The sequence below is a fragment of the Eurypyga helias genome, unplaced genomic scaffold (genome assembly GCF_000690775.1).
Source record: "Eurypyga helias isolate BGI_N326 unplaced genomic scaffold, ASM69077v1 scaffold46, whole genome shotgun sequence".
NCBI classification, from domain to species: domain Eukaryota; kingdom Metazoa; phylum Chordata; class Aves; order Eurypygiformes; family Eurypygidae; genus Eurypyga; species Eurypyga helias.
Window position 1 is genome coordinate 14,869 of NW_010256980.1, and position 17,917 is coordinate 32,785.

At 45.7% G+C, this 17,917-nt stretch overlaps 1 protein-coding gene across 1 annotated transcript in view; it reads right to left on the minus strand.

Annotated features, from left to right (window-relative positions):
• The window catches only part of SLC22A18 (solute carrier family 22, member 18), a 61,812-nt gene that overhangs the window by 12,460 nt on the left and 31,435 nt on the right, over window positions 1–17,917 (minus strand). The window contains exons 5-7 of the mRNA XM_010153823.1: window positions 13,833–13,948; window positions 13,269–13,379; window positions 7,854–7,954 (exon numbers count right to left, since the gene is read on the minus strand). Of these exons, the coding sequence (XP_010152125.1) occupies window positions 7,854–7,954; window positions 13,269–13,379; window positions 13,833–13,948 (328 nt within the window). The remainder of the gene's footprint in view (window positions 1–7,853; window positions 7,955–13,268; window positions 13,380–13,832; window positions 13,949–17,917) is intronic.

Below are 17,917 nucleotides of genomic sequence, written 5' to 3' on the forward strand. Positions count from 1 at the left end.
ACTTTCTGGGCCCTTGCATGAAAACTCCCATTGATATCGACTGCAATGGGCCTTCCCCTCCTGCATTTCATTTTGCCTGGATGGTACTTGCCTTTGTAACCTGACCTCTTTTGAAGTCGGGGAAGAGCCAGTGTACCTGGCTGGAATGCCTTCTGTCATCAATAAACAAAAGAGAGAGGAAATTGTTTGCAAGTGAAATAGCAGGCACTGCCTGTGGCTGTGTACACATGTCACAGGATAAACCAACTCATCTTTTTTTCTTCCCCCCCTCCTTCTTTAAAGGCAAATGAGTCTTCCAATAAATGCATAAGAACAGCCAAGTCTCTCCTTGTCGTTATGCTGGATTTGCCAAACTGGGGATATGTTACACTAGTTCAGCTGATCATGTAAGAAAATACTCCTTACCTCTGTCACTGTATTTGATTTCTGGGGAGACAGCAGCTCCCATTTGCCCAGAACAGCCCATTGCCCATTTTACTGCTAAACTCATCGATAAATTTTAGCAACCCCTTGCAGGATGAAGTATATTTTTGCTGTTTAAAGGTTTAAGGTGCTAATTTTTGGAAGATTTTGGAATGGCGAAGCAGCATCCTTGCTGCGTGGAGCCACTGCTAGGCAGGACTGGCACCCACGAGTAGCTGACCTCATCAGTGAAGGTCAGAGGACCTTATGCAGATACCAGCTATGCTGGTCCTCCCCGCTCCACACCGCTCAGTGGACACAAGGCTGCTTCTACAGAATCCTCCATCAGCACCAATCAAAACCTTGGCAGAGACAAGCAACAGAATAAATTCCTTTTTACCCAACAACCTGAAAATGAAAAAACATGAGAAGGTCAGAGTGGCCAGATAAGCTGGTACAGCCCAGCAGAGAAGATGCAGGACCCCATCGCTAGCGTAGAAGCACGATTCACATCAGAGGCAGCCTCCCATGCACCGGACACGTATCCCTGCCTTTGAAATTGTGCCTGGCTGGCAGTTCCCAGGGTGAGGGCAGCACTTGCTGGGGTGGGACCTGTGAGTGGGCAGAACGCAGGGGGCTACGAAATCACGAAGCTTTTCTGCACAGGCCAAAGGTGGTGCAAAACCTTGGGCAGAGGAAAAGGGAGATGTTTTACTGACACGGCGATGCCAGCAAGCGCCTGAGAAGTAGTTCAGGTCTTGCAGAGGAGCAGGAGGGTGGTGGGACTGGAAGGAGAGCTGACGGTGAGGACCAAACTGCTGAAGGCAGCACTTTGTGGAACAAGGGGGTAGAGGGCCACGTGTTTAGCAAACTCCAGCCTAACCTCTTTCTTTTCTCCTCCAACCTGCCCCCCCTTCCCCCCACCTCCACAGATTTAAATCCTTCAAAGCCAGGAAACTGGAGAACTTTCTGTTTGTTGTTGCAAGGTCCTTTCACCGAGTGGGTTTTCCCCTTAGGCATACCTGGCTGTAATTAAATCCCTGGCTCTTTAATCATCTCTTTTGCTGTGCAGGGAAAAAAGAAAAGGCAAGAGGGACAGACTGGTGATAAGATGATACGCAATGTAAATCTCTCCTCCAGGAATCTCTCTCATCTTTTCAGGATCACTCCGTACCAACTTGTCCCTCCAGAAGCTGCACAGTTGGAGGTGGAGTTTGTATAACAATACGAAATTAAATAAAGTAAATAGAATAGATGTCTTATGATTTCTTGATCCTCAGGGTAATAAATATCTAGCCCTTTGTCCCACACAGAGTTTTTGTTTGGTGCGTTTTGCTTTGGATTTTTGGATAAAAAGTTCTTAAAGGAAAGCTTCCCCCACCCCCTCCTGCGGTTTGAAATCTAAGCATCAGATGTGACTTTAGATGCTAACCTGGGACTCCAGGTATTTCACTTGCCTAATCCTCCGGCGGCATTTTCCAAGCCAGATACTATGCCTGGAAGTTCTCCATGCTATTGCCCTCACAACTCCAAAAAAAGCCAGAGTCTAGGTCTGCTTCTACCCATTATGCAAAGTTAAATTATTTAAATTATCATTATAAAATTAATTATTCTCTGGAGGGAGAATGAATGGCATCTCACACTCCCAGGCATTCGCTCTGAGGGAATTTTCATTCTCATGGCTTCTGAGATGAGAGGACTCTGGAAGCCCAGCCCTGGAGGACAGAGGGATTGCATCCCTGACAGGCTCTCACACCTCTTGCCTGGAGACCCACCAGCAATCAGATAAAGATGCTTCAAGCATATCCTGAGCAAGGGAGTCTCTGCAATGCAAGACACCCAGTGCAGAGGTACCCCTCCTGCTGTCTGCCTTCCCCTCTTCATTTTGTTATCTCCCCCCAACTCCTCCTACTTGACTTACGCTGGTACAGACCCAGCTCATCAGACAGACCCACGCAGCTGGGGTGCTTCAAGTATCACTGGAGAGCTCTGGATTACACGAATTACTCCCCATTAGCTATTTTCACTTCCCCATCAGTCTGCTCCAGCCTCAGTCATATTCCATTTTTTAAGCAACAATTTTGTTTACTCATCAGGCAGCTCTTTGTCCCAATGCCATGACACTGCCTTCCCACACACCTTCTCTGAACATGTTTGGCTTTGTCCCAACCAAGAAGTGAGCTCCCTTCCCACCCTCACAAGCCTGCCCCAGACTTTCCAATATCCTCTGCTATAAGATGATGCTCTTTGCCTAACTACACACAGTAAATTGGTGCCAAATCCTGGGTCAGTGCTTCATCAAAGAGCTGGGAAACCCCTGTTCCCCACGGACAGGTACTCCCATGGGAACTTTCACAACAGTATATCAGCAAACGTAACTTTGGGGCACTCAGGTCTCCATGAGACAGGCTGGGAGTACCTGCAAGGCAACCCACATCCCTCCATGCGCAGTACAAGTGGCAGCAAGGAGATGTACGGCCAGTGCTGGAGTGAAGGGTGACCATGCTGGGAGCAGACAACTTGGCAAAGGGAAGAAGGTGCCAAAGATGACCCATGACACAAGTGGTGCTCGTTGGTGTTACATACAGGGCATTGTGAGGACAGAACCCGCCATCAGCACCGGGTCACTTCACTGCTGGCAAGTGCCATGAACCGTCCCCATGTGGAAAAAGCTGGTGCTCAGCAAGGGAGCAACCAAGAGAAGTGCTCTGGGGAGCAGCCAGCTAAAGCCCATGAGGCTGCTGGGCTCCAAAACTCAGCCCCAAATCTATCTTCCAAACCCACAGGATCTTCTCAGGCTGGGCACAGGGCAATCCCCCATATACTGGGGTCCTGTGGGGTCAAAAAGTGACAAGGTGGGACCAAGCATGATGAGGTGAGGCTGAGGAGCTCCAGATGGGATACCTCAGGAGAGCTGCCTGCATTAGCTGGCCTGCTCACTAACATCGGACAGATACGGTTGGACTGGATGATCTCTAAGGTCTTTTCCAACCTAGTGATTCTATGATTCTATCCCCCATCTGCAAAGGTGGCAAACACCTCGCCTCCCGTGGGGTTGGTGTTTCTGTGCTGATCTCCCCATGCAAAGAGGTGTTTGAGATACAAATGACTAAGTAACTTGAGTTGCTTAATGGAAAAGTAGGTGGACTGACCCAAAGCCATTCAAAATCTCCTTTCTAGGTGCTCTGCAGCTGTCTTGAATGGGAGGAACGGTGAGAAACAAAGATGTTTACAGGGCATTGGCCACTTCTCACCACAGTAGGTTAAATGAGGCTGAGAAGCTGAAAAATTAAATTAAGTAATTGGAGCATAATATCCTTGGGGCAGGAGAGGAAAGCGGGAAGAGAACAACGCTACGGAGAGTCATCCTGGGATTACTGATTGGGCTGGGAAAGGAGGCTGCAACATCACCTTCTGTGCTAGAGGTAGATGCTTGCTTTTAGAAGATCTCACTAAAAAAAATGGGAACTACAATAACATGAAGCAATAAAGATATAAAAATCTGTCAAGAATCGGCAGACCAGGCAAGGCTTTGCTTGGCGCATGACTTTTGTGCCATTCCTGAGGTGCCTCTGAAGCCACTTGGTACATGCAATGTGTGATAGGAGCAGGCAAGGCCCTGGAACATGGTGCTGGGTGTATCAGCCGACCACGTAATTGCCCAGGCAACATGTTCAGTGTCTACAGGGAGGTTTAAAGTAAACAGGACACGGCTCAATTTTTATTTTCCCATTCATTTCTGTGACGCCTGCTCCCATCTATGATAGTCCTTAAATGTGACCAATTTTCAGGTTCAGGGAGGGATGCAAACAGGAGGGGGACATTTCCTCTAACAGGAGGGCTCAGAGCAAGCCCAGGAGAATGGGAAAATCCCCATGATATTTTATGGAAAGGCAAGCTAAGAAATGAGAAATCAAAGCTGAGGATCTAGTTGATGAAATTAATTGAAAAGGACATTATATTCCTTATGAATAAAGCTATAATTTACTCAATGAAGTGGGGAAGCCAGTCAGCAGATACTAATCACCATCTACCCATCCAGACTGGTGGAATTTGCTTGCACCTTAATCTGCATTTATATCTCTAGCAGTATCAATTCACTGTACAACAGAAACAAATGCACCTGAAATGTCATCTGAAGCAAGACGAAGGCACACAAGCAGCTCTGGAGCTCAGCAGGACAGAACTGGCACACACTGCATTCCCTGCATACAGCTTCCACTGGAGGAATCCCAACAGCAAGCAGATGTAAAACATCAATCCGGTCGCTGTCTGCAAGAGACACCTTTGGGCAGTTCCAGCCAGAGACTTGATTTGAAAGTAAAGCCGTAAATTCTAATGTTTTACAATAATTTAAAAGCCAAGTGGTGAGAGTATTGTTTGGACCAGTTGAGGATCTGGTCCTGCATGAATGAGAGCACAGGTTGGAACTGCTAGAGATAAAGTGGAAAGAACTAGCAACAACTCAGAAATCGGTGTTTTTGCAAGCTCTCGGGCAAGAGGGCTTTGTTGCCACCAGGAATCAGGCATCCTGAGCTTTTTAAAAATAAAATGCGTTTGTTTCCCCTTTCTGTTTCGCTGTTCTGACAGCAAACCTGAATGTGACATCAAGAAAATAAGTTTGTACCCTATGACTGCTTCACTCCTATATTTCTGATGTCCAAAGTCGTGTGCTGTAGAATATGCGTAGCAACAGGGACAGAAACTGCACTGTTAGATGAAAGAAAACTGTCTGGCTGACAAAAGCTAGTTTCTGTGCCAAACGCCCTGAGGCAAAGACTCCCCAGCAAAGCAGATGCTGCACCTGAGCCTGTGGGCCACTGCTGGATTAGAACGTGGTAACAGGTACGATTGGCCTCTGAGGGTGAAACCCAGTGACTATGGGAATGGGCAGTCTCTGGTTAGCACCGACATCTGATTATTCGTTAGGAAGCAGAGTGAATGCTGTAATTCCCATATCTTCCAGGGCTGTATCTATACATAGGGTGCACCAGCATGGCAGCACAGGTAACCTTATCTGCAGCAGTTTCAACCAGACTGACCTGGGCAACAATAGCAGTGAAGACAGATATTGCAGATTGACCAGCGATGTCCTGAAGACAGATACCCTGGACCTAACAGCAGCATCCAAGCTCCATCTAGCATCACGAAACCACTCCTGCCCTGGCTGTACAAGCACTAGTTTTACTTTCTGTGCTATTGCTGCCCACATTAGCTGGCTTGAAACAAGCACACCATGCCCATGATGCAACCCAAAATTTGATTTCAGTGTCGACATACATAACAGGTATTTAACTAAAAGATCTAAGTTAAGAGCGTAGCTGGTGGGAAGTCCCTCTACATTCAAAGGGGGAAGAAGAGAGCAGGTGACTCTGACTTCCTGAAGAGTAGAGAGGTCTTACAGAGAGATCTGGGTAGACTAGAGAGCTGGGCAATCACCAAGTGTACAAAATCTAACAAGAGGAAGCGCCAGATTCTCCACCTGGGATGAGATAATCCTGGTTATATGTACAAACTGAGGGATGAGAGGCTGGAGAGCAGTCTCATGGAAAGAGACTTGGGCATTTGGGTTAATGGCAAGTTGAATATGAGTCAACAGTGTTCCCTGGCAGCAAAAAGGGCCAACCGTGTCCTGGGGCGCATCAAGCAGAGCATAGCTAGCTAGTCGAGGGAGGTGATTGTCCCACTCTACACTGAACTGGCGCAGCCCTACCACGAGTACTGGGTGCAGTTTTGGGCACCTCAATACAAGGACATCAAGATATTAGAGTGTGCCTAGGGCAGGTCAACCAAGATGGTGAAAAGTTCTGAGGGTAAGACTTGTGACGAAGGGCTAAAGTCACTTGGCTTGTTCAGTTTAGAGAAGGGAAGGCTGAGGGGACACCTCATTGCAGTCTACACCTTCCTCAAGGGGGGCAGTGGAGGGAGTGGTGCTGATCTCCTCTCTCATGACCAGCGACAGGGCACATGGGAATTTCAGATTGGAAATTAGGAAAATGTTCTTCACTCAGAGTATGGCTGGTCACTGGAACAGTCATGCCAGGGAAGTGGTCATGGCACCAAGCCTGTCAGAGTTCAAGAAGTGTCTAAATGACATTCTTAGTCACATGGTTTAGTTTTAGGTAGTCCTGTGAGGAGCAGGGAGTTGGACTTGATGATCCTTATCCTTCCAACTTGACATATTCTATGATTCTGTGACTCAAGCCCATCTAAAACCTCAGTGATTCTGCAGATCCTGGAGGAGCCATACAAAGAGCAACGTAGGGCCTCTGTTAGCAGCAGAGTTTGGATCAGAAGCGTGCTTTGGAAAGCAGTTGCTGATCACCCCACTTGTCACATTACTTAGATGCTGTGCAGCAGAAAACTGGTTTTCTTTCTGACGAGACTGGATGGGAGGGTGCATCCAGCTGGTAGCAGACGTTTTGCTCATGGGATTGATGGCTGGTCCAAAGCCACTCTCCCAGATGAGACATGGTAAAGGCACCAGCTTCTCAACTCCAGACGGTTTATTCTGCAGACTCCACTTGCTGATGTACGGCCACGTTTGCCAGCTGGTGTCCAAGGTGCTCAGCTTTGGCGAGACCAGGGCAGAGCCCAAGCAACTAGTAACACTATGCCAAATCCAATCACAAGGGAAGGAACTAAACCTGCCATTTCCCATGTGAGAAGCTCCTCCAGATCCCACCGGAACTCTGCAGCAATGCCCAGGAAATGAAGGTGGGTTTAATAACAAGACCACCCTCCTTCAGCATATTGCTTAACTTGCATTCCTACCTTGATGCTTGCTAATAAATATTTGTTGCTCTTTCTGCAAAATTATTGGCTTCTTCCTCTTCCTTCTAAAGGAAACTTTCTCCTATAATACAGTATCTTTTTTTTTTTTTTTTGGCCCTGCTACTGCCTAATTCAGCTGACTTTTCCCCCTTTATCCATTTTTCAAGTTTCCTAACCACGTATCATTTCCCATATATATTTTTTTAATTACAAGCTTGTTGTGCTTGTTTCCACACAGCAGAAACGAGTCCTTCCTTGGCACTGCAGGCATCTGTGAAAATGCCTACTTACACAAATTTACAGGGTGCTACTAAGTAAATGTAAATCAGCTAACCTGCACCAATGAAAACTTTTGTCAAGGCACTTTAGCTTCAATGTAAGTTTTGTCACAAAAAACAGGACAACATGTCAGTCCAAGGAAATTTTAGCTCCACAGCTTAAAGGTCCGCAAAGAGGGAAAAGGGGAAGATAGCTTTCAGGACATTCCTTGATCTGATTTCTTCCCATTCCAAGGAACAAAATAAGTTTGGAGTAACTTCTATTTTTTGAAGACAAGTGCCACATGGCAGAGGTAGGATTTGCCTATCAATATTATGTCTGGATTTGTGAGAGCATGTGTCAAAAAGGCAGCAAATTAGATAGCAGTGTGACAAGAGTGGGACTTCCACTTCACCTACCATTTGAAGAACACCAAAATATGACATCAGGTATCCAGACTCCACTGCTTCCAAACCAAAGAAATCCATAGAGATGATGGAAAACATAATCATGAACAAACCTAGAGGGAGAGTTAATGAAAAACATACATTAATATACTTGCACAGCATACAGTGGCCAAGACCCTGCTCCCAGTCACCTCCTCCAGTATGAGTCAGTAGCTCTCTCTGGGGTTCCCGGGACTGGATATAAACACGAGCAGAATCCCATTCAAAGTCACTGCAGTAATTTAATCTTTAAGTGCTAACTTTTTTATCCCCCTTACTTTCATCTTTAAAATAATGTGACTATGTAGGCTGTAGGCTCAGCTGTTTATTATAAACTGGTAAATATTTTTATCACCGAAGCCAAACTAACCATTAGGGCAGTGAGAAAACATTTGTTCAGACAAGACTGTAACCATAAAATTAATCTGATTGGATTCCTCTCCCCTTTTGCCGAACTTTATATTTTCACCATGGGGAACACTGCCTGGGAAACAACCTGGTGACATCAGCCTAAACACAGTGTTTCACTGCACACCTCGGCAGTGACACCGGTGGCACATGAAATCTCTCGCTCTCCTGGGCCAGTAGCAGCGTCCACACAAGCAAATGGGAAAGTATGGACAGAAACAGCACAGGCTGGGTCTGCTTTTCAATAAAGGCAATTTCTGAAAAGCATAATGGAAAATGCCCACTCAATCTCACAAGAAAATACAATAGTGTGTGTTTCCCCCAGTGCCAAACATATACAAATACAGACTGGTACACACACTCCCATCCTAGTCAGGGGCATCAAATTAAACATGTTATGACAAAACATTGCTCTCAAAGAGTTGGTATGGGGTAGGAAGCTTCTGCCTCCCCTAATGTCTTGTGCACCTCAGATGGACCAAGACAGCAGGAAGCTGGGGCTCTCCGCATGTGAACATCCCCACATGCCTGTTGGAGACCACTGATGCTGCTGGGGAGAGAAGAGGGCAGACGACTTGTAGGGATCCTGCCCTTCCTCATAGGATCCTCCCAAGGTACAACGACTGAGTAAATAGGGAGCTGTGGATCTCTCTTTCCTGAAGAAAACAGAGCCCAGGAGGCAACGTGTGAGGACTGAGAAGACAGCTTGTGGCCTCGCAAAGTGAGTCACTAACTCCACTGCGTGAGAAGGATTTGCAGACATTTCCTGGAAGCCTGACAAGCGCTATCCCAAATTGCTGTCTAAAATGCTGCAGAGGACCCACACCCTAACACATCAGCGCAACTCCACCGCATCCAGCAGCCTGACGGCACTGCTACCAGTAGAGCACCTACAGCGACAAGGACCTCCCTCCAAGCACCCTGAGCCTTTGCCTGGAGGGACCACCACCCTCTCACCCCAGGACCTGCCATAAAGCCTTCCTGACCCCACTGGAGACACCTCTTCCCCCTTTAATGGGTACAACTGCAGCCCATCTGGCTCCATGGTGCTGGGGGAGAGGGATGGGGACAGCAAGGGTGCCCTGCTCTGCTACTCTTCGGACATTTGCAGAAGGTGCTGGGGAGCTAGGGCTCGTGAAGGTTTATGTCTTCGCCCCACCTCTCCGCAGAGAGCACCTCATAATTATCCGGTTACTTTGAAATCGCTCTTAGCTCAAGCCAGCTTAAGGTAACATGCAAATAACAGTATTTACTCACAGCATCCAAACCAGGCAACAGAGCTGCACATGTTTATAAAAGGCACACGTGAAGAAATAAAAGAAAAACCACACTTCGTTTCACTTGCAGGAAGATCAGATCGAAGCGGGTGCTCGTCCTTCATCCTGCTACCCCACTGCAGGTACCACCTAGGAGGGGTTTGACCTCCCTGCATACCTGATGCTTCTTCCCAGTACCACGCGCCAGCTTTTGCAGCTCCTCTCCACTTTGAAGTCCCTCACCATGTTAAGGCAGGTTGGGATCTTTCTCCTCCAAACAAGCTGATTCCTTTTGGAGCAGGGGGATAGGCTGTGCTCTTTAGTTAGCCTAACACATTAAAGGGCTCCCCTGCAGAGGCAAAGGTCTCTTCGGTAGGTGGGTGTCACCTCCCCCTGCCTGTGTGGTCACGTAAAGCTACCTGGACAAGGGAGACACCCCTGCTTTCAGCAACTAAGGGGATCTCTCCCACTGGCAACACGCTTCTTGGTGAAACCCGTAGGGTGAGCCCTAGATTGAACTCACAAGATTTTCTGCTTATCTGAACACGCATAAGCATTTCTTAAAAAGACCCCACCAGGTCCCATCTGGGTAGGCTGCAGGTCAGCTGAGCAATGTGTAATGTACCCCTGGGGAAGGGTCTTCTGAGGACACCAAACCCACACCCAGAATCTGCTGGAATAAGCTTCAATCCACACTGTGAAGCTCAGGTTTTCAACAGGGGAAAAAAAAAAAAGGAAATAGCAAGAAAATTCTTCAAAAATCTTGCTTTTTAGCAGGAGTGATTCTAAGTAAGGGGTGAAATCCTTATAAAACTTGGCACCAGAAGGATGAGTAACTAGGGTTATGCAGCAGAAGACAGGTAAGTGGACTGTGAGATGTGATAAAGACAGGGAAAAGAGCCAACGAGACACAGGACTGCAAACCGTATATTTAAAAAACAAACAAAAAAAAAGGCACAACATTTCTAAAAGCAGCTCGTGGCTTTGGAAGGGCCAGTTTAGCAATCCTTACTGAGAGCCCGTGTGAAAAGGCCGGCCTCTGGGAGCCTGTCTCAGCCCTCCTACGCTGGATTGGAAACGTGATGGGATGCAGAGCCCCAGGGCCCACTGCAAAATCCTGCTCGGCGCGTGAAAGAAAGGCCCTTTGAAAAACGGGATGCGGGCACTAAAGAATCGCATCAAAACCAGGTTTTCCAAAGGCATCAGGCAGTCAAAGATTCAGACAAACAGCTATTTATCAGTATTTTCAAGATCCTGGCGATTTCTGGTCAGTAAGATGTACATTTGACATTTTTATCTTCGTGCTTTCTTTTCTGTCTCTTATCTACCACAATGCCATGAGACTCGCTTCTCCCAGGTCAGTTGAGGATGTAATTTGGCCATGCTGGAGCGGTCTTTGCTGCCCATCCACCCCTTGGCAGCTACCATCCTGCAAGAGGCACGGAGCCCTGTCTCTGCTTTTATGCGACACAGGGAGGAGATTCCTGGCCCTGAAGCCCTCCCGGGGAGGCTCTTCTGGTCTTAAACAACTAATTTTAGACTACAATGAGATCCATAAGGAACAGAAGATTTTCTTCTGTGTATATCACAAACTTGTTTACAAAGTAAACAGAGAATGGTCTGTAATTTGGGTAATCTAATTACTTATACAGTTGCAGCCAGAGATGAAAGGTAAATGAGCTCATGAGGATTTCAGCCTCCAGCTGTGAGCTGCACAGAAGTAGGTGATGGCCAAATCCCCTTTCAGTGGCTGTCATATGGGCAGTAACCTGAAGACAGACCTGGAAAGAGAAGTCACTAGGATTTTGATCACTCCTCACTGTAGTGCAAGCTCTATACTCGTAGCAGGAGTGCCTCAGATGAACACATTCCTATTCCCAGCCCTTTCAGTGGCAGACTATCAGCCCATGTCCTCCTTTAACTCCCACCTTCACTGTCTCTATCCTCTTTGCCTTGCAGTTTTGTGCAGGAGATGTTTATTTCGGTTGGTTGCATGTTTTTGCTGTGCAATGGTAAAAGAAGGTCTTCTGCAACAGGCAGGAATTTGCACTTCAGCAGGGATAACTAAAACAAAGTGCATCTCACCTGGCCTTTGGAAAAAGGAGACTGCACAGGAAATTACTGTGCAGGCTGCATCTGGATGCAGTCTGGGGACGGAATTTTTAAACAGAAAAATGAATGCTACCTTAAACTGAGAAATGAGCCAGAATAAGCAAAGAAAACACTCTTAAAACATCACTTGACTATCATATTTTGTGAAATGCTGTCATTTTATAAACACTTGTAAAAATACAATTTTAAAAGTTTAGTTTCAGAACTTAAAAAATGCACTATTAGGGCAATCCAGCAGTCTGCCTAGACTGTATCCTGTCTCCAGTGCAGGTAGGAGGACCAACTGGCATTACTGATCTCAGCCAATACCAACTACACCAAAAAATAAGGAAAAAAGAAAATAAAAAAAATCAGAAGTCTTTTACTTCTCTGCCTGCTATTCTACAGCTCCAGTTGGACTTGTTCCCCCAGAGCCTTAGCAAGGATGAACCTGGCAAAGCCCAGAAATGCCATCCCTTTCCGATTCAGCCATTCACAGCCAAATCTACTTTCATTTGTAAACTGAATTTACAGTTTACAAATTAGATTTTAATTTGTAAATTATGTTTCATGTTATTTAAACCTGCAAGGCCTTCTCCAGACACCGATGAATTAGAAAAAGAAGTATAAAAGCTACAGTATCTTAAATCCTCTCTGAGGATCCTTGTTCAGAAGGGAATTGCCCTTGTTCAGGTGCATGAAGTGCATGTTTTGATGTGTACAAAATTCAATCCTTGAAACTGTAATCAAGAGAAACTGCACTTTTAGGTTTAACAGGGCAAAGAGCCATGAAGACTCACTGCGTGGAAGGGCAGAGAACACCACCCTTTCCTTACACCACCACTAAACAAGGCTGACATGCTGGCTTGTCTCTAGACAAGTAAGGAGAAAAGAAGTTAGAGGGTTGGCAAAATTCAAGATTATTAAATTGTGACCAAAGATATGTATAAAGAGGCAAATCAGAAGCAGAGGACTATGCCAGGACAGCAACTGACTCAAAAGGAGCAAGGAAACAGGCAGGTCTGGGTGGGTTTTAGGTAGCAACAGGTTCCTACCATGGCACAAAAACCCGAGCAGAATATACATAAAGAATAGAAGAACAAGCACCACCACCAACACGCAAGGGAAGAAACATGCTGTGGTTCCCCTGCACACAGCCAACAGTTAGAGCAGCCACAGCCTCCCATCCAGCAACAGCTTAAGTTGTTGGGAAAAAGGGTAGGGTACACATATCCTTTAAAATCATTAAGTGAAATCAGGAAGGACCTCAGTGTTTCTGGCAGAGTACAAATGATCTCCTTCTGCTCTGAAGACGTTACAGCCTAAATAGAAATGACAGACAAGAGGAAAAAAACATTTACAGCCAAGGGGATAGGGTAGAGAGATTAAGTGATTTGCCAAAAGTTTCAGAAGCAGCCTGTGGCAAGTAGTCTGTTTTACATTAAGCCCCAGGTTTTTGACCCTATGTAGCTGCGAGCATTTGGAAGCATCCAGCATGGAGTTAGGAACCGAATCCTCACTGCTCCGAGATCAAATGCAATGTGATTTCAGTAACTTGAGATGAGCCTGGTCTACCGTGTATGTCATCTTATTTTAAATACATCAGCAATCACAGATAATGGGTGAGATTTACCTATGGGAAGTCCAGCAAAGACCTTGACTATGAAAATTTCCATTACTCCTGGAAACTTCATCAGGCGCAGGATTTCTCTGATGCTAAACACGCTGCCAGAATGCGATGTGCCTAAAGAAGATGACGTATTGATTAATACTCTATTTATACAGGTTAGAGGCAGAAAACAAGAGCCTGAGACCATCTGCTCAGGTTCACCACCACCTTTCTGAAAAGGCGAGTCTCTGCCGCACCAGCTTTCTGCTGACAGCAGGACTCCTGTGAGACAGTGGGGCTGCCTCCCATGCTGGGCCAAACTAACCCCCAGCAAGGGTTCCACATTCACCTTTTCTTAGATGTGTGGCAACCAGTGGGCTGGAAGCCTGCAATACTGCATGGCAGAGCAGTCAGCAGGTAGGGAATAATGTTATTCCACAAGCGCAGCTTAGGCATTAAAGCGTCAGCATTTCAAGGTTGGCACCTTTTTGCCCTTAAATGCAACTCCAAGTCCTTTAGCAGAGTCCTTAAAGCATATCAGTCCCCTGTCCCCCTATTCATGTCCTGTTTATCGGAAACGCTACTTACTGTGCTCTGTCATGTGATGGTCTGACTCTGGCTTAGCCTGCAAAGGGATCCAAACCATTGCTATCATGGTATTTATGAGATTTCCCACCAGCCCAACATATGTAGGAACAAAAATGCTGCAAACAAAAAAAAAACAGGTACGTGGATAAACAGCATAAACAAAACATTTATACCTCTGACCTGCAATGGCTTGGGCACTTGGATGAGGAACAATCCCCCTGCAAGTCGCAGTACTAAGGCTATAAAAGAGCTCACATCCTTTCATGGGGGCTTTCGATATCACAGAATCTTTAGGCTGGAAAAGACCCTTAAGATGATCAAGTCCAATCGCTATATGACCAAGGTTTGAAATTTCACCAAAAGATAGCTGTTATCATCAAGATAGTCTATAATTCGTATTAATAATAGGGTACAATACAGTGCTTTTAAATCTGTGTCAGGAGAAAAGAGGCCCTCTTGGTTTAATGAAGCTTAGAAACCTTCCCACAGAAAGCAGAACAACTGCTTCTTAGGATCCATCCAGTCCCCCATCTAGTCTCATTCATTCATCAAAGTATCATCTCACTCTCTGAAATTTCTCAGCAAAATCAAATGAAGGAAAGTGAGGAAAGTACTCAAGATAATTAGGAATGGCAGAATACAGCCCAGCCTCCAGCCAGAACTGAAATGACCAGAGATACAATGCCACTTGAAAAGGAGCTGCTAAAAATAAAAACCATTGTTTACAAAGCCTTCTGGGGAGGTGAGTAAACAGCACTTAGATTGATGCACCTATTTTTCTCCAAAGGTGACTGAATCAAATCAACACCCCCTTCAGCTGCCCATCAGAGCTCCAAACGTTGCATCTCTAGCAGAAATGAGGCCACATCCATAGATGTAGACCCAGGGAACAACAATTATTAACAGTAGTTTTAGTAGTTTAAATTGCAACTTATCTAAAAAAATCCCAACACAAACCACTAAAAGTCAATAGAGTCAATAATAAGTCTTCAATTATCATAGTCTTCTTAAAAGAGAAGATTAGGAAATGACTCCTCCTAGGCTTTAAGGGCATGTGGGAAGATTTCACACTCAGAAGGACTTTAACTCCGCCAAACACAGATGGAGCAAAGTCCAGCGCTGCAAGACTGAAACTCAGGAGCTGAAAACAAAGTGAGTAGCTTGTTTTGTCTTTAACAGTGAGAGCAATTACCCACTAACCCAGCTCATTAAAAGTCCTCCCCAGCATGGGAACCCTGTTAGTTGGAGAGTACCCTACAACATGTGCTCAAACCCTACCGCAAGACGCAGGCGTGGGGTGGGAATGCCCAGGAGAAACACCAAAGGCTGGTGTCACAGCGGGGACTAAGGCATCATCGTGGTCTCTCTGGGGCATTGCAATTAAAGCACCTTAGACTTTAGCAAAACAATGCCTGGATTTCACCTTTGGAGCGAGTCCACGCAGACTCGGAGGCGACTGCGCCATCCCTGCATCCCCAGCAATCTGTGCTGCGACAGTAGGATGCAAAAGTGAGCTGATGAAGGACTGCTTGTTGCCTGACTTTTTACTGCTGCTTTCCTTGTCAGATCATGGTGTATGTTTTTGTGGAATAGCCAGCAGCACTAATTGTAAAAGCCTCAAGTTTCCTTCGTGCTAGACAAAGGTGCGGTCTGAATAATTTTTGGAGTATTATTAAAGTCCCAGAGCAAGACAGTCAAGGATTGAGATGCAAACAACTGAGAAAAGCATCAAAGAGCAAATACATATATATATATACACACACACACACGTATTCCCGCTAATAGCAACGGCAAAAATCTAAGCTGAATATTTTAATTTTCATTAATTATTATTAATAACAACAAAGTCAGATAACATCTTCCTTCAAATGGGCTTAATGCAGTAATTTAGACCTGCTGCTTTCCATCTGCCAAGCTGTTCTGCTAATTCCCCTGGACCACAAAATTAGTCATTTACTGGATCGTTATTTTTTATTTTTAGTGCCACAGATTGCCACTTTCTGATTTAAAGTTACCTGTCAGTTTCCAATCTATTGAAATCAACTTTGTGGACCCCCAATTTTTTCCAAGAAATCAAGAATTTCTGCTGTGCATTGCAACATAAAGTAAATTTACTAATAACACAGAAAGATTAAAATAACCAGAATAAGTAGCTGCAGCTGGCTTAATGGTTTTTTGGTATTTATATATCTCAAGATTTCATTCTGATATGGAAAAAAGAAAAATCACAAAAATTTTCATTGGACAGAAAAACTTCATTTCCAGTTCTGTCTTCTCCTGAGGTTTTCCAGACTCACACACGCCAGCATAAATATGTTTTACTCTTCAGATCCAAGAAGAATTATAGCAAGCAATGAGGGAAGGATCGTCCTATAAAACTAGTAAGCAAATGATGCACTACTTCACTGCAAGCACATGTCTGATTATTCACTGCTGTGAAAGGGAGAGGAGAACACTCACATTTTACATATTTGGGAAAACCTAGGCTTGCTGGAATGGATTTGTGGCATTTTATATGGCTGGACTGTAAAGTCAGAAAAATCCAGTAAAATAGTAGAGCTCAAAATCACATTTCCCAGACAAGCCCGAAACATTCAAAAGCATCTGAAAATCCTGCTTCCTAACCACAGTTTTCTGTAGGTGCTTCATCTTTTTCCACACATTAAGCATTATCATTTGTTGAGGGAAAGGTGATGAAGGTACATCCTTGGGTTAGCTGCTCTGCCATCTTGTCCTGCTCTCTGGAACTGGAGATAACACATCCATGTTCAGGAAACCACCTCTTACATTTGTTTGTTTGCTTGTTTAAGAAGGATGAAGTAAAACCAAGGGTCATTAAAAATGCCAAATCAACACAGCAGGTCATTCTTTTTTTTTTTTCTGATGTGTCTTCATTTCTGTTTTTCTGCTGTTTCCGTTACAACCCATGAATTACGCACAAAGACACCCCCTGTGCCACCCCTCCAGCACAGCATTAGTGGGATGCATCCTCCCACTCCTACAGTGAAAGGCAGCTGTTTTACAAAGCAGCGGTGCAGGGCAGCTTTCCTGAAGCCCTGACATACCATCATCTCTGAACCCCCCCAGGATGTTTGCTTTGGGGTTGAGTACGTGAGGGACTGTAGACAATGTCTTTTTCCCCTTATATGAAGGCACAGAAATATTTACGCTGTCACGTAAAGTGACACAAGCGCTCAAACCAGCGTGCATGTGCTGACCGATTATTTCTGGCAGCGGGGAAGACAAACGCCACCAGGCTGAGCTGACGGTATTCCTGCAATACACTGAACAAGGGGATGGGAGGCCAACGTGTTTGCTGGGGAAACTGGTGAAGTTGCAATGCTGCTGCCAGATCCTCAGCTAGAGCTGGTCTGTGTCACTGGCACCAGGGACAATTCTACCCGTGCCCTTGGATGCTGCTGGGACGGGAGCTGCAGCCCTTCGGAGGTGGGTCGGAAGGAGGTGGTAGCAGTTTGGAGCAGTCCAGCAAGCAGCAGGTTGGCAGGGGTGGGTTTGCACCCCAAGCCCGGAGCAGCAGCACTTTGGCAAGGGGAGAGAAAACAGCAGAGAAAACAGCCAGGAGTTAGTGAGGAACAGCACTTTGGCAAGGGGTATGGTGAGACTGTTGCCTCCAGCAGAGAAAACAGCCAGGAGTTAGCACTGACAATCCCTTTGCTGTGCTCGCTGGACCCTCTGCTGTATGCTAAGCAACTGTAGAACTCAGGGCTATGCTGTTGCTCTTCTTTCTTACTGGTCTGATGAGGAGCAAGTGGTACAGACCAGAACAGCTAAGCTAAAAGTCAGACACCCCAACCCCTCAGTGTAGCCAAAGGCTGGGGGTAGGATCACTGTGTTGGCAGCTCCTGCTGCCCAAGACTTCGCTTGTGGGCCCTTGTCTTTTTTTTTTTGGTTTTAGGCTTTAAGTATGACATCTCATCTCTGATGAAATCAGTGGGAGTCCTGCATTCAATTTTGCCTGTTTGGATTACCAGGAGGAAGTTTCACCAGGAAGGGACATGGTGGCACTATTAAGACAATTGAGACACATCAAGCAGGTTGCTCCTGCAGGACCTTTTCCTACCCTC